This window comes from Trachypithecus francoisi, unplaced genomic scaffold (genome assembly GCF_009764315.1).
Source record: "Trachypithecus francoisi isolate TF-2019V2 unplaced genomic scaffold, Tfra_2.0 Lachesis_group4, whole genome shotgun sequence".
Lineage (NCBI taxonomy): Eukaryota > Metazoa > Chordata > Mammalia > Primates > Cercopithecidae > Trachypithecus > Trachypithecus francoisi.
The window spans coordinates 96,479,972-96,502,837 of NW_022681469.1; the positions used below are offsets into that span (position 1 = coordinate 96,479,972).

Sequence of the window (22,866 nt, forward strand, 5' to 3'; positions counted from 1 at the left end):
TACCAGACCCTGTGCTCACAGCCACAGATACAAAGGACTACAAACCAGGCCTTGACGATGAGTGTGGTAAGAGTGGGGACGGGTTGACTAGGGCTGAGGCCAGAGTGGCCAGCGGGTGGAGGGGAGGAAAAACGTCTTCCCTTCTGCTCACCCTAGGTTCAAGACTGAGGTCCCTATCACAACAGACAGATTAACAAGAGAGGCCAGGCACGGTGGCTCACACCTATAATCCCAACACTGGGAGCCCAAGGCAGGTGGATCACCTGAGGTCGGGAGTTTGAGACCAGCCTGACCAACGTGGAGAAAACCTGTCTTTACTAAAAATACGAAATTAGCTGGGGTGGTGGTGAACGCCTGTAATCCCAGCTACTCGGGAGGCTGAGGCAGGAGAAGCACTTGAACCTGGAAGGCGGAGGTTGCAGTGAGCCAAGATCGTGCCATTGTACTCCAGCCTAGGCAACAAGAGTGCAACTCTGTCTCAAAAAAAAAATCGAGAAAAGCATGCAAGTTTACTGAATAGCAGTTTTACGTGACATGGAAGCCTTCATAAGAAAATGAACATGTGAAGAAATAGTTAAATCTGAGTACTTTTATGCTAGGTTTGAGGGACAGTGGTGGAGAAATGTGGCAGGGCAGAGCATATGATGGAAAGGCCATTCATCTGGGAACTCAGCAAGGCCTGTCTCTTCACCTCTCTGTGTCCTGTGTCTGGAGACACGGCTGCTGCTTTCCTCCAGGCAGAAGGAAGGCACATCTCTGCTGAGGGTCTGTAACCTGTGTCAGGGGAAGGTTGGAAAATCCTTCCGAGGTTTCATGACCTGCTACAGGGAGAAGGGTGAGGGGAAGGTCACAGTGACCTTCCTGCTTCTGTCATCTTTTCAAATTCCTTCACTTTAAAATATCTTAGGGTTGCATGTCCTGAACCCCATCACAGAGAAGGAGAACCAGAAAAGCCATCTGATGGTTGGGCAGGAGCAAAAGAGGCAGAGAGCATGCCCAGAGAGAGGCACAGCAGGCCTGGGGGTGGGAGAGGGCGTGGCATGCCCCAGACCTCAGTGAGATCACTGAGATCACGGGGCAAGAGGCGCTGTGACCAGAGGGAAGGCATGAGACCCATGCTGGGCTGGCCCATAAGGTGTGACATGGTGCAGACTGCATTCTTAGGACAGAGAGCCACAGAAGGGTCTCTGAGCAGATGAGTGAAGTGATCAATTTTAAAACAATCCCATTAGCTACACTGCTAGGATGAAACAGACAGGAAAGAATCAGAGTAGCCAATTACGAGTCTGTGGCAGAGCCCCTGTAGTCCCGGCTGCTTGGGAGGCCAAGGTGGGAGGACTGCTTGAGCCCAGCGTTCGAGGTTGCAGTGAGCTATTATCCTGCCACTGCACTCTAGCCTAGGTCACAGAGCAAGGCCCTGTCTTTAAGGAAAGCGAGGTGGGAAAGCAGGGAGATGGTGTTAGGGCCAGCGGGGAGATGTGCACAGATTCAGGTGCAGCGTGGGAAACATAGGTTCACGCCCACAAGGCATTCAACTGGAAGTTGGTGCTGAAGGACACCAGCAAATGCCAAGATGTATAAAAGCGCAAGGCGGAAGGTCAAGAGGATGAAAGGGTGTTTCTGATTGGGCCTATGTGTCTCCTGAGAGGGGAGATGTGGGTGAAGGAAGGGGTCTCATTGCAGCTGACAAAGCTGAAGCACCTGGCCAGGATGCAGATGGAGTCTGCCTCCCTTCGAGTTTTCAAAAGACGACCAGGATCCCTGTCAAATGCAATCCCACCAAGAAGGTAGGGAGAGAGGGCAGGCATGTCTTCTCAAGGGCTCTTCCAAGCACTGCAGGTTTATGTCTATGAAGCTGTATCAGAACATTCTGTAGCAAAAGCAACAGAAAATAGACGGGCAAAAAAAGAAAAGAAATAGCAGAACTGGTTTAAAATCAGGCAGTGAGTCACCCAGAACGATGGCCTGACCACCAAGCTGTCGTAGGAAGGAGCCACGGAGCTGCCTCCTAGACCAGAGCAGGGAACGAGCCAAGGGAAGGCCGAGATATCCCCAGGGTACCTCTTCTCAGCAGCACAAAGAGGAGTTTATTTTCAAAGACAGCGGAAGCTGGAAAAGATAAAAGCCTGAAATTGAAATGCAAACAGGAGAGCCCTGCCAGACAAGGCTGTGTGTCTTTCAAACCCCATCTGAGAAAGAAAGGCCACCCCGACAGAGCTGTGTCAGGGCAGGGTCTGGTCACCTCCTGGGACAAACAGGAGGAAGCTCGCATGGGGACCACCGCCTAGAGTGGCAGCCCAGGTCTGAGTCCCCGCCACCGAAGGGTCCGCAGAGCATTCATGGGCATCCTCGGGTGTGTGCCAAGATTTCAGAAGGCCTTACAGAAGTGACACATCCTTCACTACAGCCAAGATACAGAAATAACGTAACTGCCTGTTAATGGACGAACAGATAAAGAAAAGGATGTATTGACACAAAGGAATACTTTTTGGCCACGAAAAAGAAGGAAAGCCTGTCATTTGTGCCAACCTGGATGAACCCGGAGGACAGTATGCTAAGTGAAATCACCCAGGCACAGAAAGACGCATACTACATGGTCTTTCTTGTACATGGAAGTGAAAAAAGCTGAACCCACAGAAGCAGGGGACAGAATGGTGGTTGCCAGGCACTGGGCTCTGGGAGAAATGGGGAGATGTTGTCAAAGCATGCAAACCTCCAGTTGTAAGCTGGTAAGTTCTGGGGATCTAGCATGGTGATTGTAGCCAATAGTACTGCAGTGTTTACTTGAGACTTGCTGAGAGGGTGGACAGTAAGCGTCCTCACCACACACATGCAAAGGGTAACTATGCTGGGTGATGGATGTGTTCATTAGCTTGACTCAGTAGTAATCCCGTCACAATGTCTATGTCTATTGAATCATCGCTTGGGCATCTTAAACATACATAGTTTTTGTGTGTCAATCATACCTCAGTAAGCTACGGGAAAGTGACACATTCACCACTGGCCATCAGTAAGACTGAACAGGACCACCAAGGCAGACGTAGGGGGGCTAGAACCCCAAAAGTGCAGGTGGTGACCCTACTTACCACATACAGATAACAGAGACTAGAAGAACAATTTGATCATCTTCATGATGCAATTTTTTTGGAAGACAAGTCTTTTCAAAGAGAAAGAGTAAAATGACAATAATAAGGAAAACACCCCAGGGGACACAAATTTGGAACTATGGGCCTCAAGGAAGGTATTCTCAGCATTTCTTGGTCCCTGACCGACCTCTTTGACCAATTGCTTCAAACTGACACTTTCTCTTTCTGTCACCTCAGATAAATCATTTCACCACCCTAAAATGCAGGCTGCTTCGTTTGCAGAATGAGAGAGGGAGGCTCCGTGCACTCCTTCTGTGCCTCGCCTGTTTCCCCTAGGGATCCTCAAACACCCTTCAGCTTGTGGACAGCAGCACACAAGGACACTGAGCGTTCTGTTCGAGTCCCTCTAGTGGTCGCTGAATGGCATCGTGACTCGTGGGCTTAGCGAGGGCAGGAGCTGTCTCACGGGAGACTGCCCCCACTTCCACAAATGGGGGAGGAGCGGGAGGCAGCAGCAGGCATGTGCATGGTCTATCACGGCACTTTTAAAAACTGCTGTTACAGAAAATGTCAAACTGCACAGGAATAGAGAGGAGGAGCGTGAACCAGCATGTGCCCATCGGCCAGCTTCAGCCACTGTCCCCTCTCAGCCACGCCTCCTTCCCTCAGCAGCTGCCCACGCTCACACCCTTTATGCTCCACTCATATTATTTTTGAAGCAAACTACAGACATATTACCATTTCATTCGTGAATGTTTCAGTGTACATCTCTCAAAGATAGGATGACTCATTTTTATAAATATAACTATAATACCATTGTCATACCTAAAAAACTTCACAATTTATTCTGTTACATTTACCCACTTATGTCCCTAAGGAGCGGCCACACTGCCTTCATGAGTGAACACAACCTCTTCTCATTGGGAACATGAGGAGGGAAGGGGCTGTGAGTACCTAAAATGAGCAGACACTCACTGAACCAAAGCTTGGAATTTCTTCCCTGACAACGGCAGGCTCTCCATGCTTTGAACACACTCGTCATCGGCAGAGAAAAGTCAACTTCAGCATGTCTGGCTTCGTACTTGGGGAAAGGAGGTGGGATAACAATAATGGTGATAATGCTATTAATAGCAAAGGTGGAGGAGTTAATAAATGGCCACCGTGCCAGGTGCTTCATAGGCCTCATCTCATGAAATCTTCACACAGCCCTGTGAAGAAATGCCCTTCACCTTCCAGGGATGGGGAAGCTAAGACTCAGCAAGATTCAGCAACTTGCCTGAGACCTCATAGGACATCATGGCACCAGGGTTGATGCCCAATGTGTCTGAGGCAGAGCCCAGGTTGATGCCCAGAGGGCATAGCCCAGCCCTCTACCATGCTGGTGGAACCTCACCCCACACCAATGCTGGGGGAGAGGGTGGCATTGCTCCAGGCATCCCTCACCACAACCCTCCCCCAGTACAGCCCACATGTCCAGGGACCATGTCATGGGACAGTCTCCCCTCTTCAGACCTCTTTCCCTCTCTTCCCACAGTCTCCAAAGCAGTCGAGTCCTCTGCAAAGCAGCTGAGTCCCTCTGCTGGGGATCCCTCAGCACCATAGGAGGTGGCACTCACCGAACTGGCCGTCCAGTTTCACGTATAACTCAATGACACCGTAGGCAATGGTGGTGGCAGCTGGGATCTCCAGCACCACGCTGGAGTCCTTGGTGACATTCCCATCCTCCGTCGCTGACACCTGTGAGCAAAAGCGCACACTCCCACCTGTGCACTCGGGCTCTCCCTGCTGCTCTGTTCCCCACTGCAGCCAGCCTCATGTCTTGCACATAACAGATGCTGAGCAATGTCCACAGAACCGAGTGGAACAGAGCGCCAGCCAGCGTGGGGGATGGTGGATTCAATCTTTGTTGGCATCACTACACATATCCCCAAGTAAATGGCCAACCTGGTGGCATCAAAACGAGATTCCAGAGTGTGGGATACAGTGAAGTTAGGTCTACAGTGCTGTGCAAAGATCATATGATACATAAGATCACCTCCCAATTCCCTCCATCACAGGTTATGGGAACAACTGAAATCCTAATGAAAACCTTAAACAGTAGCAAAGTTGGACTGGGAGAACCTAGCTGAGAGGGCCCCCTGCCCTATGCATATCATTCCAGACCCGTGTAGATGGTACACAGTGCTGATAAAACCAGGAACAGAGAGGGAAGTGGGGAGAGGCCGGAGGGAGGAGAGGCAGGAAATGCCAAGAAGTCAGGCACCAAAGCTCCTGCCTTTAAACGCTCTCATAAACAGGACCCCTTCCCACGATGTCCTGGTGAGGGGAAGATGAGAATCTATTTGTTGGCCAAACACTGGCAATGAGAGAACTTTTCTTAGCAACTTGATCCTGGTCAGAGTGTGTTGCTTTGGGTCGAGAAATAGCAGCCAGCCTCCTGACTCAAAGGCTCCAAAACACTGGCAGGAAGTAACTGTGGCAGCCAGTCTGAGCCATCTCCCATCTGCACCTCCCTCGCTGCTGCTATCCAGCTCCACCCCAGCAAGAGTGCTGGCCCCAGACCTCTACCTCCAGCTCCTTCCAAATACAACTTTCAGGGCTCCTTAGAAAAAGCCAAAAGTCATCCCAAGATGTAAATCTCTAAGAAAATATCAGCCACCATGGCAAGCTGGAGGAGAAAGAGTTTGGCGTTGACAGCCACCTAGTCCATTGAAATTTAGTACTGGCTCATGGATCAGCTTGGTAAGACTGTCAATAACTTAATCCAGAAGAATCTATGTAGAGATAGCTAGATCTTACCTGCCCTAACTCAACCCACAAAGGATTTGCAGCAGCTAATTCCAAGTAATCACTGTGAGAGCCCCGGCTCTGAGAGGCTCTAGGGATTCTCTTGCATTTGGCCTGGTCAGTGTCTGTGTGTCCATTTTTCTTGGCGGAAACATCTGCCTCCCACGGGGAGAGCATCTGACACCGGCCCGCCTGGCCCATTCGAATGCCTGCGGCCCTGCCCTGATTCAGGAATGAACACATCCCGGGGTGGTCTGGTGAGACGGGGTCCTAGGCCCCCTCACCCCTAGAGTTGCAGTAAATCAGGAGCAAGCCTGGAGCTGCCAGCACCGTAGGGACAGCCCATCCGAGAGGGGATCGACCCAGGGAAGGTGGCTCCCTATATCCTCAAGGCCTGGATCCAGCAGTGACTGGAGCCAATTTCCCCAAGTGTTTCAGCTACACGAGCCAATGCACTCTTGCTTGTTTAAGCCAATGTGAGTTGGGTTTCTGTTAACTTGCTACAGAAAGACTCCTGACTAATGAAGACACCACCCAAAGAGGCCCCCGACCAAAGTCTCCATGACTGCCCAGCCATGACCACAGGGCAGTCCAGCCGCACGCACCTGCACCGTCTTGGTCTGGATGCCCACGATGCCGCCACACTTCTCCTCGACCTGCGTGTGCTCAGAGATCACACACTTCTGCATCGTCGTGATCTTCTGTGTCAAAACACACAGGACCTCATTCCTTCCCTCCAGCACCTGCTGGAGCACAGGGTTTCTCAGATTTATTGTTCTGAAAAAGAAAAATGGCTGTGAGTGGCCTAGTGCCTCAGGGGACACTGGGGTCATGTGAATTCCCTCTTGCACAGCAGGCAGCTGAGGAGTGAGCAGGTGACAGCGAGGCTTTGTTGATTTCCTGGTGATGAAAGAGGGGACAGGTCACCTGGAAGGGCAGAAACCAAACTCTCTTGAGGCCACCTCAGAGCTGCCGGGCCTCTGGGGGCCCAGGCTAGATGCTAGAGGGAAGGGGGCTTTCAGTCAAACAGAAGCACCGGTTGTCAAAGAGAAGAAAAGAAAACCAACCAGGGCCAGGTGTGGTGGCTCACACCTGTAATCCCAGCACTTTGGGAGGCTGAGGCAGGCAGATTACTTGAGATCAGGAGTTCGAGACCAGCTTGGCCAACATGGTGAAACCCTGTCTCTACCAAAAATACAAAAATTAGCCAGGCGTGGTGGCGCACACCTGTAATCCCAGCTACTCAGGAGGCTGAGGCACAAGAATCACTTGAACCTGGGAGGCGGAGGTTGCAATGAACTGAGATCATGCCATTGCACTCCAGCCAGGGCAACAGAGCAAGACTCCATCTCAAAAAAAAAAGAAAAGAAAAGAAAAGAAAAGAAAACTAACCAGAAAGGAAACTGAATCCATGTGCCTTAGACCCTGGGAACTCCACTTTGTTATTTAATCAGAGCTGAGGGATGTCAGACATCACAGCCGTGGCCCAGGGAATACAGGATTATGATGGGAGGAATGGTGACATCCTAAGATCACTTCTCTGGAGACTACATTTCCATCGGATATTTTTCTAGCTCATTCCTTTATCTGCTCATGGTCTTGTCTCCTTCATGGAGAATATAAACCCTATGGAGGTGGCGAGTGTGCCATCCTATTGACTGCATATCTCAGGGCCAGGATCAGTGCCTAGTGCATAGGAAGAGCTCAGGAAATATTTTTGGAATAAATGAGTAAATAAAACTTGGGGGGTTTTCCCCTCTATTTGTTTGAATGAATGTGTACGTATGTATTTGTGCATCCACGTGTGAAAGAAGACATGGAAGATGGGGGAAATGGAGGATCCACAGCTTGGATCAAAAAATGGTGCATAGCAGATGCGATCTTCCTAAGGGATTGCATGCCTTGGTCCCATAGGCAAAGACTTTAAAGATAAAAGCCATTGTAACCACCAGCCAGAACATACTGTTCCCTTTCCAGTGGTCTCTTCCTTCTATTGCTCAAAATTCTATCTTCTAGCAGATTCTTGAACGTCTGTCTATGCCCTCACTCACAGCTAAGGTATGGGCTCCTCCCAGCTAGACACATGTCAGACGCATCACCACCTGGTAACGACCCCACAACCGCCGCCTTTAGGAGTCGGATGTGACTCTGCTGGATTGGAAATCGCAGCCCTCCTACCTGCCCTACACAGAATCCACTGAACACCTGACACTGCTCCTAGCCAAGGTGAAATTGTTTAAAAAGAAAAAGCTCAGCCTAGACCACTCAAGACTCCACTGCTTAAAATGCCCACCTCCCTCCAGAACCCCCACCTCAAACACCAAAAGAGAGGGGCAGCCATCTACGCAGGTGGGCGGGCAACTGCCTGCTATATCCGATGACAGAGCAGTCCTGAGACGCTTGCTGAGTTGCTGCCTTCAAAAGGCCTCTGTGGGGTGGACCCACTGCAGCGCAGGAACAGAAGCTCGCCCAGGGATGGAGACTGTCTCCAAGGCCAGGATTCGGGTGACCAGAAATTTAAGTGTCACACAGCCACAGCTCATGCAGGCCGCTGGGAATCCTTCCCTGGGCTACCAAGGCAGGACTGCGAGAACCGCAGGCATCATCCACCTAGCAGCAAACACTTCCACCCAAGTCACTGGGATTCTGTTTCCCAGGACAGTGCTGCCACCTTTTGGAAACCAAATGCTGGACAAATTTAATCATCTTTAGTTAGGAGAGGCCTCACGGGGATAGAGGAGAAGCTACATATCAGGGAAAAATGTTCATTTGACTCTCTGAAAAAGCAATCTCCGGAGGGAATTCTTCCCCATCTCCTCCCTGAGTCAACTCCACCAGGCCCCAAGCAGCCGAGGGGAGGAGCCGGTGTTCCCTGGGGCCAGTGTTCTCAGGTGCAGACCCAGAACAGTTCAAGGTCACCTGGCCCTCCTCAGAACAGAAATCACCATGCAACAGGGCTCTCCTGTGCCCACCTAGTGCAGAAACCAGCCAAATTTGTTTACTGTATAACCTGGGTTTCTTCAACTGCTAATGGAGTTCATGAAACAAAAACATTTAAAACTCCCAATTGGGGGTTTCAGAAGAGTTTAAAAAAAAAAAAAAAGCCTCAGAGAGGTTGATGGCAGTAACCAAAGTCACACAGCTGGGAAGCCCAGGTCTTTTACAGCAGCCCACATGACCACAGCACCCACAGCTGCTGGCTCCCTCCTCTGGGTGAGGGCACCTTTGGGCTGTACTAGGAATTGAATCTTCATCTCTATTAACTCTTGTATTGCTCTGTTCATTTCTACATGTAAATATCTTGCCTATCTAACCAGACCAGTAGATGGAGGCTGGAAAAGCAAGTTATACCCAAGTCCTCTGGGAATCTTTATCAGAATATCCAGAATATCCATGCCTGCCTGTCCTCCCCAAGCCCATCTCACTCTCCTCATGGCTGCCGCCCTGTGCCCTTTGACAGTTCTTCCCCGACTTGTCCTGATTTCTTTCCTCTCGGGCCCTGTGAGAGCCACTGAGCAACACAGACAGAATGGCTTTAGAGACACAGAAAACTATTAGCAGTGGTCGCCTCTCGGGTGGGGAACGAGATGGCTAGGCGGGGCTTTTCACCTTTTCTCTTGGCCTTTTGACATTTAAACCATGTGAATAGATTGCCCAGTACAAAAAAAAAAAACTGTATTTTAAAAAAAGACCTTCTGGACAGACTGTAAACTGCTGAAGAATAAAGTACCTTGCTCTTTTTATTGGTGCCTAGCCCTGTGCTATCCACCCAGTTGGGGGATAAATGAATGATTTATCACATAAACCTGAGCAGGATTGAAATGAGACCCTCTCCCCGAGTCCAGCCAGGAGCCAATGCCCAAAGACAGGGAAAATGGAGCAGAAGCTCTTCCAGGAGAAAATGAACAAGCAGATGTTCTTCGTCCGCTTCACACATCTGTCTAAGGGCAGCCTCCTCGCTCTTCCGGGCGGGGGGCGGGGCGGGAATACGAAAGCAAGAACAGGAGGCCACCGAGGCAGGGCGTATATCCTCAACAGAAAGGGTCAGCCCCAAAGGAACAAGTCTGGACGCAGGGGAAGGGGGTGCACACTCAGTCAAGAAGAGCGCCCACTCCTCACTCAGGGGCTTGCTGAACCCCCCTGCCCAGTTCTACTGTGAGGCTGCCCTTCTGCCCACACCTGGCAGGTCGTTATAACACAAACACCTGGAGTTGGCCCGGAGTCAGTTCCCTGCTCTATCTCCAATGTAATGTTTGTCCCCTCTAAGTTTCATGTTGAAACGTGATCCCTGGTGCTAGAGGTGGACCCTGGTGGGAGGTGTCTGGGTCACGGGGTTGGATCCCTCATGAAAGGCTTGGTGCCCGCCGTACAGTAATGAGTGAGTTTTCACTGTGAGTTCACACTGGTTAAGAGTGTGGTACCTTCCCCCTCACTCTTTCTTGCTCCTGCTCTTGCCATGTGCCATGTTTGCTCCTCTTTCACCTTTTTCCATGACTGGAATCTTCTGGAGGCCTCACCAAGAGCAGATGCTGGCACTATGCTTCCTGTACAGCCTGCAGAGCCATGAGCCAATTAAACCTCTCTTCTGTATAAATCACCCAGTCTCGGGTATTTCCTTATAATAATGCAAACAGACTAACACAGTCTCCTCCTAGCGGAGCTGCTGCTCCAGTCCTAAAGCTTAGTTTCCACATCTGTAAACTTGAGAATTTGCTATGAGGGTGACATTCAGGGAGTTCCTGCATTAAATGACCCACGCTCTACCCAGCCGATGGCAGGTGCTCCATAAATGTTTTTTTCTTTCCACTACTGGCAAGGAAGGCAAGTCAAGATCCCTTTCCAGGGTGGTCAAAGAAATGGCCAGAATTTTCAGGATGCTTTATAAGGGAGCCCTCAGCCAGGAAGTGGACCCTCAAAGCAATTACGAGCATGGCTCCATGGACACAGGACAGGAGTTGGATACAAGATGTGGGAACATTCAAGACAGCAACTACATGATACAGGAAGGGAGATGGCTGGAAAAGGAGACCAGGCAGGAGCTGCTGGGAGGCAGCAGGCAGTGATGGAGGGAGGGAAGCGTGGCCCAGAGTCCAGTGTGGTTGCTGGGGACCAGAGCAGCCCAGCAGGAAGGGAGGCTCCAGGTCTTCCAGCATCCATCAGTTTCTCAGGCCCAGCCCTAATGAAGCCGCCTCCTCTCCCAGCCTGAAGCTTTAATTTCTATTTTCTCTGCTTCTAAGGCTTTCAAGAGCCAAAATGCAAACTCACAGAGGAGAAACCCAGAGATGACTTTTAAAAGTCTGACACTATCCAAAAGGAGGGAAGCAGGTTTCTTTATCAAAGCTTAAAGGAGGTCTCCAGGATGCCTCCTGCAGAGACAGAGGAGGGCAAGCTTTGTCATGCAGACCCCACACTTCAACTCTCCTTCATTCACCTCCACAAATACCTGAGTCCTGCTATGCTCCAGGCACCAGGCCAGATGCAAGCTTCTCAGGGTACAGGCCAAGGCAGCCACCACTAGCAGGGTCCTCTTACACAAAGGCTCTTGATAATAACAATGGCCTCCAGGAAGAGTTTCCAATGGAAACCCTGGGGAGCCTGGCAAGGCTCTCCAAACCCTAGGGGACATCATGACTGACCAGGAGCTTTTGTTGAGTCTGCTGTGGAGAAATTATAAAACTAGAAGGGACCCAAGGGGATTATCTAGCTCTGGGCAGAAAATCAGTTTCATCTCTATTTTCACCTCGATTAATCCATCAGCTATTACTGCCTGGCTGTAGGAAAAGGATTTGAAGGCTGAGTGTGGGCTGGAAGACAGTAAGGAAGAAGAAAGCTGTGATTAAGTGGCAGTGTCTTCTTGGACGTGGGAAGGGGGATGGCCCTGATCACCTGGATCTAACCCAGTGTCTCTGCTCCTTAGTGAAGAATGCGCCCCAGAGAGGCGACAGGCCCACCTGAACCACAAGGCCTGTTAGTGGCAGTGCCAAAATCAGGAACTGCGTCTTCTCACTCTGAGACCAGTGTGCTTTTTCCACTGCACTCTTCTAAAAAACAACAAAAAGCGAAAGGTACAAATGCAGACTGAGGAAATGGTGCAGTACTGCCAGAGCTGGTTTCAACATCTCCCCAGAAACAGAGATGGGGACATGACAGAGAGTCAAAAGATGGTGGCCAGCCTGCTGCTGCAGGAATATTAAGCAACCCACAGAAACGGAGATATGTATTGATGATAAAGGCTTTAGAAATTCCAGATTTTCTCCCAAGGGTTTTATTGGCTAAAACTACAGTTTACAAAGGATCATACGTGTGTTCACAGACCAGCTGTAGAGTGGGAAAATAAGGTCCACAGACATTGCCTGTAAACGCCTTGGCTTTGCCTTTGTGACATTTCATTAAGTGGGAAAGTCTACTTCTCTCTTGATAACCAACTTCCTCCACTCTACAGAGGTGGCAAAAAGTTTTATTTCAGTAACTGCCTCCTAAAATCCTGGAACACACACACCATTGCCTCCTTCATCGGCAGATTTCCCCTCCAAGGGAGGCTCCATTCGCCCTCTTAAAGTCTGTAAGCTTTTTGACAACAAGGCAGGAGAGCAGCGTTCAAACCACATCTGTGCTGCTTCTGCAGGCACTGTCCCCAGTATCCCGCCCCGGGAAGCCTGCAAAACTCTCCCTCACTACGAGTGGGGGTGCCACTAGCTGCCGTCCCCAGCACTGTTCGGGAGCTAGGGGGCCTGTAACAGGGGAGGAAGAGACGGGATGCACCCAGCCCTGCCAATGAGTCTTGATTTGTCTCTCGGCCATTCTTGGTCACTCCATTTTTCTCATCAGGAATAGGGGGTAATTCTGGCCAATAAGACCTGGGGAAAGTCTGTTAGGGTTCTCAAGTTTTTCTCCCTCTTAAAAAGGGACACAAAGAAGAGGCCACTTTTCTGCCTCTGGACCTTTTCTCTGCAATGTGGCTGCCATTTAGGGACCAAGAGAACTTGGGCTGCCAGGACAAGCAACAGATGGTGGCTACCACAGGGGTCCACGGAGCCACTGAACTGACCTTCTGCCGTTAACCAGTCAACCAGGATGCACCCTCTTTGAGGTATTTTCTTATGTGAGATAATAACAAATGTTCTTTGCAACCAGACACCCTAACTGGTATATGAAGTGACCGTCATCCTTATTTCACAAAGCAACAAGCAGCACGAAGAACGCAGAAGCCATGGGGCTGGGTGAGAATGCAGCTCAGGACTGTCCACCCCCGAAGCTCTGCCCCCATCTGCCTCTCCCTCCTGAACCTTCCTGGGCCCTGCATACAGAAGGCGCTTAATGCATGCTTGCTTGTTAAAGAACTGGCAGTCTTTCTGCTCGATCCCATGTGAGCTTCCCAGAGTTAGGAAGTGGATCCTCTTGGAAACCAACGCAGCCGCCCACTGGCTCCCCAGCACCTACCTGCAGTCCCCATTTCAACCACGTTTCATAACAGAAACTTCCCACACATCAGAGATGCTCAGCCCACAGCCGGGGGCAGGAAATCTCTTGAAACTTCAACTCCTGTGCCCTCAGCCTCCACTTCCAACACAGTGAGATAAGCCCTGCTCTTTCCCTCTCTCTGTCACTTGGCTGTAATGAAGATGACTTCAGGGTTGTAAAATGCTGGGAAAATCAAAATTGGGGCAGAATGCTCACTGCCCATTGTTGCCAAAGTGGCCAGGTCACCCACAGACTGTGGCTGCTCCGCCTCTATCCACATTATAGTCTCTAACACTTTAGCTTACTCACATACGACGATCCGTGGAAAGAAAAAGAGAAAAATGAGCACCTGTAGATGTTCAGCCCTTTAGACGAGTAATGAATTAACTGCAACCAGTAGATGAGATGCAACAAGCCTGGAAGATGATAAAGAAACACAGCTGATGCCGAGAAGTGACTTCACGCCAAAGCCCTTGGAACATGTGTCTGTTTCCAAGCTCTGTGCATAGAAGTTGGATCGGAAAAATCATGTGTTTTGTGAACCTGGTTTGAAATCCTAAATCCAGGCAAACTAATTAATTTCCACATTCAGGCTCCTCAGTTGTAGAATAAAGATAAACCAATTATCCTTTCAAGCAAACTGGGCTCAGTGCGCCGAAGGCACCGCGCCAGACCCCATGACAAAGGACGCAGGCGCATTCCAGGAGGGAAACAGACACAGACGCAGGCACTTCCGACACACTTGACCCTACAGCGTGGTTCGTATCCCACCAGGGGTGATGTGGCTCCTGAAGGAAGTGGGGTCTAACCTGAGGAATGGACTGGGTGACGCAGAAGGAGTGAGTCTGTGTGCGCCCTTTGTGCATCTGTGCAGACAGGAGGAGTGAACATCAGACAAAGATTGGAGGTAGAAGGAGTCTGCAGTATTAATCCCAGGAACTGAAATAAGATCAGTGACTGACCTGGGGGATGTGAGGGCAGCTAGTGAGAGATGAGGCTACAGATTGAAAGCATGGCTTTGTTGCACAGAAGAGCCTGTGGGCATCCTCCTAGGACAGGGGAGAACACAGAAGGCATGGCTGGGCAGTGAGGGGATCCAACTGGCTGCCCTGTGGAGAATCAACTGCAAGGGGAGAGATGAGAGCAGGTAAGAGATGGTGGGTGGAGGCCTGCACCATTTCCCAGAGAAACTGTCATAATAAGACTAGGGGAATGGGAACAGGTGAGGCTGATATTGAAGAGGTAGAATCAACTGGTAAGAGACAAGGTGTGGGAGAGAAGGCGAAGAAGGAGCCATGTCTGATATTCAGATTCCTGGCTAAACCAACCGGACTCATGCCTCACCCACCAGCTCGTTGGGGGGTTTAGGGAGATGAGAAGTGCAGTGATGAGTTGAGTCTCTGTGTCAGACACTGCATGAACAGCCCAAGGGGAACAAGTATCTGCTCACCTGAATTCTAACTCCTGACTCATCCCAGCCATCCTGACTGTACACTCTGCAGCTCATCAGTTCTGAGACATATGTTTTTTTCTTTACATTTTCACATCTCTGAAATTAGGATGTTTTAAAATTGATAGGTGGCACAGTTTAATTGGCAGTGTTCTTTCTCAATGGTACATAGAATAATGGTGCCTCTTTCAATGGATGACATCTTGGATTTGAAGAAATACAATAATGCCTATCAGTCTTAGAAGAAAATAGTACTTGAATGACTCTTCTTAGGACTTAAATCCTATCTAGTTCCAAAAAGATCTGAAGTTGCCTTTAAAAATAAAGCTCGACGCCTGTAATCCCAGCACTTTGGGAGGATGAGGCAGGCAGATCACAAGGTCAGGAGATCGAGACCATCCTGGCTAACATGGTGAAACCCCATCTCTACTAAAAAAATACAAAAAATTAGCCAGGCGTGGTGGTGGGCGCCTGTAGTCCCAGCTACTCGGGAGGCTGAGGCAGGAGGATGGCGTGAACCCAAGAGGCAGAGCTTGCAGTGAGCTGAGTTTTCGCCACTGCACTCCAGCCTGAGTGGCAGAGCGAGACTGTCTCAAAAAATATTAATAATAATAATAAAATAAAATAAAAAATAAAGCTCGGCCAGGCACAGTGGCTCACACCTGTAATCCCAGCACTTTGGGAGGCCAAGATGGGCAGATCACAAGGTCAGGAGTTCAAGACCAGCCTGGCCAATATGGTAAAACCCCATCTTTACTAAAAATGCAAAAATTAGCCGGGCATGGTGGCGCACACTTGTAGTCCCAGCTACTTGGGAGGCTGAGGCAGAAGAATTGCTTGAACCCAGGAAGCAGAGGTGGTAGCGAGCTGAGATCGCATCACTGCACTCCAGCCTGGGCAACAGCAGAGCGAGACTCTGTCTCAAAAAAATTAAAAAATAAAACAATAAAAAAGAAAGCTCATTGGACAAGGCGATTTCTGTAAAAAGACTAAAACCACTCCCAGGGACAAGTATTGAAGGATCCCCAGCACACCCTTCTCTACAGGAAGCCACCTTTACACTGTGAAAGGAAGCAACAGAAGTCAGACAAGCTTCCAGGGACTCCCTAAAACCAAGACCAGGAGACAAAATCATTTAGAAAAAAAATAATAAATTGGCAGAATTTCAGATAGCACAGAGATGAGTGTGGCCTGAGGGTTTCAGGAAAGACATCTTTAAAAAAGAGTGGATTTGGAGGGGCCTTGAGTTTGACAGCTTTGCTTTCCATAGAGACTATGGGGACCAGGACAAGGCCCATGAAGGTCTTACTGACATTGCTTAGGGGCTCCACACATCTTTACTTAAGAATCAAATCAGCATCTCCTGCCACAAACAAAACATGTACAAAGAACAGCCTGTGTGCTTTGCAGACCTCTCCTTAGACCAGCTACACGTCTGGATCAGCACTTATTTTGGGGAACACAGGTTGCTGCTATATGCAAGAACCAGAGCCCTGCCAACTTTCACTGAAGGGGTCAGTCGCTCCACAGTGGAGTTCAGAATGGGGACTGCACAGGTACCTACCTCCTCCATGGGAGAGGGAAACGAGCTCAGGCAGAACATCATGCTGCACGTCAGAAACTCCAAGGACTTCGTCTCCCCCCTGCAGCTCCGCGGCTCCCTGTCTGGCTCTCAGCAAGCTGCATCACACCTTCCCTCCCTGGGAGCTCTGGCGCTTGCCAGGTTTGCTAGCCAGGCTCTGTACTTATTGGTATAGAGTGGTAACACTAATAGCCACAATTAGTGAGAACTTGCCACATGCCAGGCACTACTATACATGCCCTGTTTATATTCTCTCACTGAGTTCTCACGGTAACACCAATCCCATTTTGCTAATCAAAGAAATACTGGGTTGTGAAGGTAGGAAAAGGTGCCCCTGTGTCTTGGTTTAAAGAAAAAGATCTTTGGGTAAGCTGGTTAGGAGGTGGCATAGTAGCATTTATTATGTTATTCCTTAAACCCTCCATTTCTACCACAAATTGTTTTGATTTTTAAAATGAGCCTGAATTTACCACCCTGAACTTGGCCTAAAAATGCCTCCACTTGCCAATACCAGGAGACCAGCCTAAAGAGGCACTGCCAGCCCTTCCCACCCCAGACCTTGGGATGCCCTGGTTTATTGGGACCACTTACACCTGCCCTGAAAGGAGAAACACAGCAAAAAGAGAATCAATGACAGGACCAGAATCGGGAAACTCATGTTCTCCAAGTACATGTGGACAGAAGTCTTCATTGTTAGGCACAAATGGTTTACTAAAAATAATGATTCCAGTGCTGAGTAAAGCACAAAGACAAATGGGATGATTTTCAAACCCTCTGCTAGCCGTCGGCAAATTGATCAGGGAGGAAGGAAGTCCAGTTCAAACTTCCTTTTTTCCAAGAAAGACATGACTCCTCAAATCTTTCTCCTTGAAAAACTCCTAAATAAAAGTTCAAGGACCTGGAGCAGAGCATGGTCATGAGAGAATGGAAGCCTCCCGTGATTGTCCTCCCCGCAGGAACACCAACGTAAACAACTATCTATACAAAAAAGCACCTTCATTAGAACCAAAAATCAGGTGAGCAATCACAGTACCTGGTTTGAACCTCATTTTGCTGAAAGAGGCACTGAAGAGGGTAGGAAAGGCAGTCTTGAATTGCCAACACCACCCCTCCCCTATCTCTGGGCAGCAGCCATGTGGCACAGAGGGAAAAGCTGTGTGCTGTGGGAGGGAGGGCACAGCAACTGTGGGATTTTGCATTAGAACTCAGTGCTGCCAACACTGGGCAGAACTCAGCCAGCACCCAGTGGCTGAGACCAGCTAGTGGCTAGACCAGCCCTAGCCAGAGGAGAATCACCCATCCCAGTGGTCAGAACTGAGTTTTGGCAAGCCTCGCCACCATGGGCTAAAGTGCTTTGCTGTTCTAAATAAACTAGAAAGGCAGTCTAGGGCACGAGGACTGCAGCTCCTAGGCAAGTCCTAGAGCTTTGCTGGGCTCAGAGCCAGTGGATTTGGGGGTGGGTACACGACCTACTGAGACACCAGCCAGGGTGGCAAAGGGAGTGCTGGCTCCAACCCTCCCCCAACTCCAAGCAGCACAGCATGCAGCTCCAAAAGAGATCCCTTCCTTCTGCTTGAGAGGAGAAGGAAGAGGAAAAAGGACTTTGTACTGTAACCAGAATACCAGCTCGCTCACAGCAAGACAGGGCAACAGGCAGAGTTGTGAGGCCCCCACTGCAGGCCCTAGCTGCCAGACATTTCTAGACACACCCTGGGCCAGAAAGTAACCTGCTGCCTTAAGGGAAGGATGCAGTTGTGACAGGATTCTTGTTCTTCTGACTAAAGAGCCCTGGGCCCTACATGATCAGCAGCGGTAACCAAGCAATACCTGCCATGAGCCTTGGGTGAGACTGAGACATGCTCACCCAGCTGTGGTCAGGTGTGACTCGGCACTTTCACAGCTGTGCTGGCTATGAGGAGAGATTCCTTCTGCTTGAGAAAAGCAGAGAGAAGAGTAAAGAGGACTTTGTCTTGCAGCTTAGGTACCAGCTAAGCACAGTGGGGCAGAGCACCAAGCAGGCCCTTCAAGTCTCCAATTCCAGGAGAATTGGATGGCATTTCTGGACCTACCCAGGCCCACAAGGGACCCCACTGCCCTGAAGGGTGAGTCTCAAACCTGCCAGCATTCACCACAAGCTGACTGAAGAGCCCCTGGCCTTAGGTGAATATGGGCAGTAGCCTGGCAGTGCTTCTTGTGGGCCTGTGGTGCTGGTGGACACAGGTGGGAATCCTCTGCCTGGGAAAAGGAGAGGGAAGAGTGAAGGGACTTTGTCCTGTGGTTTGAGTGCCAGTTCAGTCACAGTAGAATAGAGCACTACATAGATTTCTAAGGTTTCCAACTCCAGGCCCTGATTCCTGGACAGCATCTCTTGACCCACCTGGAGCCCCAGGGAACTCACCTTGTGTCTGAGGGGAAGGACACAAGCCTGGCTGGCTTCCCCACCTGCTGATTATACGGCCCTAGGGCCTTGAGCAAACATAGGCAGTAGCCAGGTAGCGGTTACAACAGGCCTTGGGCAAGACCCAGAGCTGCGGTGGCTTCAGTTCTGACCAGAGAAGTCCCGGTGGTGGTGGCCACACAGTTGCTGGTGTCACCTCTACCCCAGCTCCAGACAACTCAGCATAGAGAGCAACTCAGTTTGTTTTGGAGAAAGTAAGGGAAGAGAACAAGAGTCTCTGCCTGTGATCCACAGAATTCTTCCGTATCTTATACAAGACCACCAAGGTGGTACCTCTACAAGTCTATAAGAACCACAGAGTTACTGGGCTTTGGGTGTCCTCTAATGCAGATACAGCTGCAGTGACAAAAAACTTAGATGACAACACCCAAGTACCTTTGAATACCTGGAAAGTCTTCCTAAGAAGGATGGGTACAAACAAGCCCAGATTTCAAAAACTGCAATAAATACTTAAATCTTCAAAGCCCAGATACTGACAAACATACACAAGCATCAAGACAATTCAGGAAAACAGGACTTCACCAAACAAACTAAATTGGGCAACAGAGACCAATCCTGGAGAGACAGAAATATGTGACCTTTCAAACAGAAAATTCAAAATCACTGTTTTGAGCAAACTCAAAGAAATTCAAGATAGCACAGACAGGAATTTGGCATTCTATCAGATAAATTTAACAGAGATTGCAATAATTTAAAAGATTCAAACAGAAATTGCAGAGTTGAAAAACACAATTGACATACTGAAGAACACATCGAGTCTCTTAACAGCAGAATTAAGCAGCAGAAATAATTAGTGAGCTTGAAGACAGGATTTTTGAAAATACATCAGAGAAGACAAAAAAAAAAAAATGAAATACACCTACAAGATCTAGAAAATAGTCTCAAAAGAGCAAATCTAAGAGTTATTGGCCTTAAAGAGGAAGGAGAGGAAAAATAGGGGTAGAAAGTTTATTCAAAGGGATAATAGCAGATAATTTCCCAAACCTAGAGCAAGATATCAATACCTAAGTACCAGAAGGTTATAGAACACCCAGCAGATTTAACTCAAAGAAGACTATCTCAAGGCATTTAATAAGCAAATTCCCAAAAATCAAGGAGAAAGAAAGGATCCTAAAAGCAGCAAGAAACTAACTGCATACAATGGCGCTCCAATATGTTTGGCAGCAGACTTTTCAGCAGAAGTCTTAAAGGCCAGGAGAGTGGCATGACATATTTAAAGTGCTGAAGGAAAAAATCATTTACACTAGAATAGGATATTCAGCAAAAATATCCTTCAAACATGAAGGAGAAACACAGACTTTCTCAGACAAAAAAAAAAGTTGAAGGACTTCATCAACACCAGATCTGTCCTACAAGAAATGCTAAAGAGAGTACTTTAATCAGAAAGGACAGTAATGAGCAATAAGAAATCATCTGAAAGTCCAAATTGTAATAGTAAGTACACAGAAAAAACACAGACTATTATAACACTGTCACTGTGGTATGTAAACTACTCAAATCTTAAGCAGAAAGACAAAAAGATGAACTAATTAAAAATAATAACTATAGGGCTGGGCGCAGTGGCTCATGCTCATAATCCCAACACTTTGGAAGGCCCAGGCAGGTGAATCACTTGAGGTCAGGAATTCAAGACCAGCCTGCCCAACATGGCGAACCCCTGCCGCCCAGTCTCTACTAAAAATACAAAAAATTAGCCAGGCATGGTGGTGGGCACCTGTAATCCCAATTACTCAGGAGGCTGAGGCAAGGAGAATCACTTGAACCCAGGAGGTGGAGGTTGCAGTGAGCTGAGATCGCACCACTGCACACCAGCCTGGGAGACAAGAGCAAAACTCTATCTTAAAAATAAATAAATAAATCAAAACTACAAAAACTTTTCAAGACATAGACTGTACTATAAGATATAAATAGGAAAAAAAAGGAAAAAGTTAAGCAGGGGGACAAAGTTAAGGTGTGGAGTTTGTATTTGTTTTCTTCTTGCTTATTTGTTTATGCTAGCAGTGTTAAGTTGTTATCAGCTTACAATAATGGGTTACAATAATGGGATAGTATTTGCAAGCCTCATGGCAACCAAAAAATAGAAAGCAAGAAATTAAATCATACCACCAGAGAAAATCACCTTCACTAAAAGGAAGACAGGAAGCAAAGAAAGAAGACCACAAAACAAAAAATAAAATGGCAAGAGTAAATCCTTATTTATCAATAGTAATTGAATATAACTAAACTCTCCAATCAAAAGACATACACTGGCTAAATGGATTAAAAACAAAAAAAACAAGACCCAACGATCTGTTGCCTATAAGAAACACCCTTCACCTATAAAGACACATATAGACTGAAAATAAAGGGATGGAAAAAGATAGTCCATGCAAATTGCAGCCAAAAAAATGTAGGAGTAACTATATTTATATCAGACAAAATAGATTTCAAGACAAAAACTGTAAGAGACAAAGAAGGTTACTATATAATGATAAAGGGGTCAATTCAGCAAAAGCATATAACAATTGTAAATATTTATGTACCCAACACTGGAGCACCCAGATACATAAAGTAAATATCATTAACGCTAAAGAGAGAGATAGGCCCCCAATGCAGTAATACCTGGAGACATCAACACCTAACTTTCAGCATTTGACAGGTCATCCAGACAGAAAATCAACATCAGACTTAATCTGCACTACAGACCAAACGGGTCTAATAGATATATACAGAACATTTCATCCAACAACTGAAGAATACACATTCTTTTCCTCAGCACATGGATCATCCGCAAGGACAGACCATATGTTAGGCCACAAAAGAGGTTTCCAAACATCCAAAACATTGATATAATATCAAGTATCTTCTCTGACCACAGTGAAATAAAAAAACTACATAGCAATAACAAGGGAAATCTTTGAAACTATGCAAATACATGGAAATTAAACAACATGCTCCTGAATGACCAGTGAGTCAATGAAGACGCTAAGAAAGAAACTGAAAAAGTTATTGAAACAAATGATAACAGAAACACAACAGCAAAACCTATGGAGTACATCAAAAGCAGTAGTAAGTTTATAGCTGTACATATATCAAAAAAGTAGAAAAATTTCAAATAAACAGTCTAACAATGCATCTTAAAGAACTAGAAAATCAAGATCAAACCAAACCCAAAGTTAGTGGAAGAAAAGAAATAATAACGATTAGAACAAAAATAAATTAAAATGAGGAAAACAATACAAGAGATTAATGAAACAAAAGTTTGTTTTTGAAAAAAGATAAATGAAGTTGACAAACCTTTAGCCAAACTAAGAAAAAAAGAGAAGACCCAAATAAATAAAATCAAACATGAGAAAAGGACATTACATTAATACTACAGAAATCCAAAGGATCATTAGAGGCTACTATGAATAACTATACACCAATAAATTGGAAAACCTATAAGAAATGAATAAATTCCTAGACACAAAACCTACCAAGATTGTACCATGAAGAAATCCAAAACCTGATCAAACCAATAACAAGTAATAGGATCAAAGCCAAAATAAAGTCTCCCAGAAAAGAAAAGCCAAGAAAACCCTGATGGCTTCAGTGCTGAATGTTAGCAAACATTTAAAAAAGAATGAATACCAATCCTACTCAAACTATTCCAAAAAACAGAGGAGGAGGGAATATTTTCAAACTCATTCTACAAGGCCAGTATTACCCTGGTACCAAAACCAGACAAAGACACATTAAAAAAAAAAGAAAACTATAGGCCAGTATCCCTGATGAACAGTGATGCAAAAATCCTCAACAAAATACTAACAAAATGAATTCAACAATACATTAAAAAGATCAATTAATCGTGACCAAGTGAGATTTATCCCAGGGATGCAAGGATGGTTCAACATATGCAAATCAATCAATGTGACACATTATATCAACAAAATGAAGGATAAAAACCATTTGATTATTTCAACTGATGCTGAAAAAGCATCTGATAAAATTCAACATCCCTTCAAGATAAAAAACTGCACATAGAAGGAACATAGCTCCACAATAAAAGCCATATATGATAGAC

General features: G+C 47.4%; 1 protein-coding gene across 4 annotated transcripts in view; it reads right to left on the reverse strand.

The window, feature by feature from the left end:
* Window positions 1-22,866, reverse strand: part of GSDME (gasdermin E) — a 59,488-nt gene that overhangs the window by 15,056 nt on the left and 21,566 nt on the right. For all 4 annotated transcript variants that reach the window (XM_033193045.1, XM_033193044.1, XM_033193047.1 and 1 more), the window contains exons 4-5: window positions 6,479-6,650; window positions 4,703-4,823 (exon numbers count right to left, since the gene is read on the reverse strand). In XM_033193045.1, coding sequence (XP_033048936.1) covers window positions 4,703-4,823; window positions 6,479-6,650 — 293 coding nt within the window. The remainder of the gene's footprint in view (window positions 1-4,702; window positions 4,824-6,478; window positions 6,651-22,866) is intronic.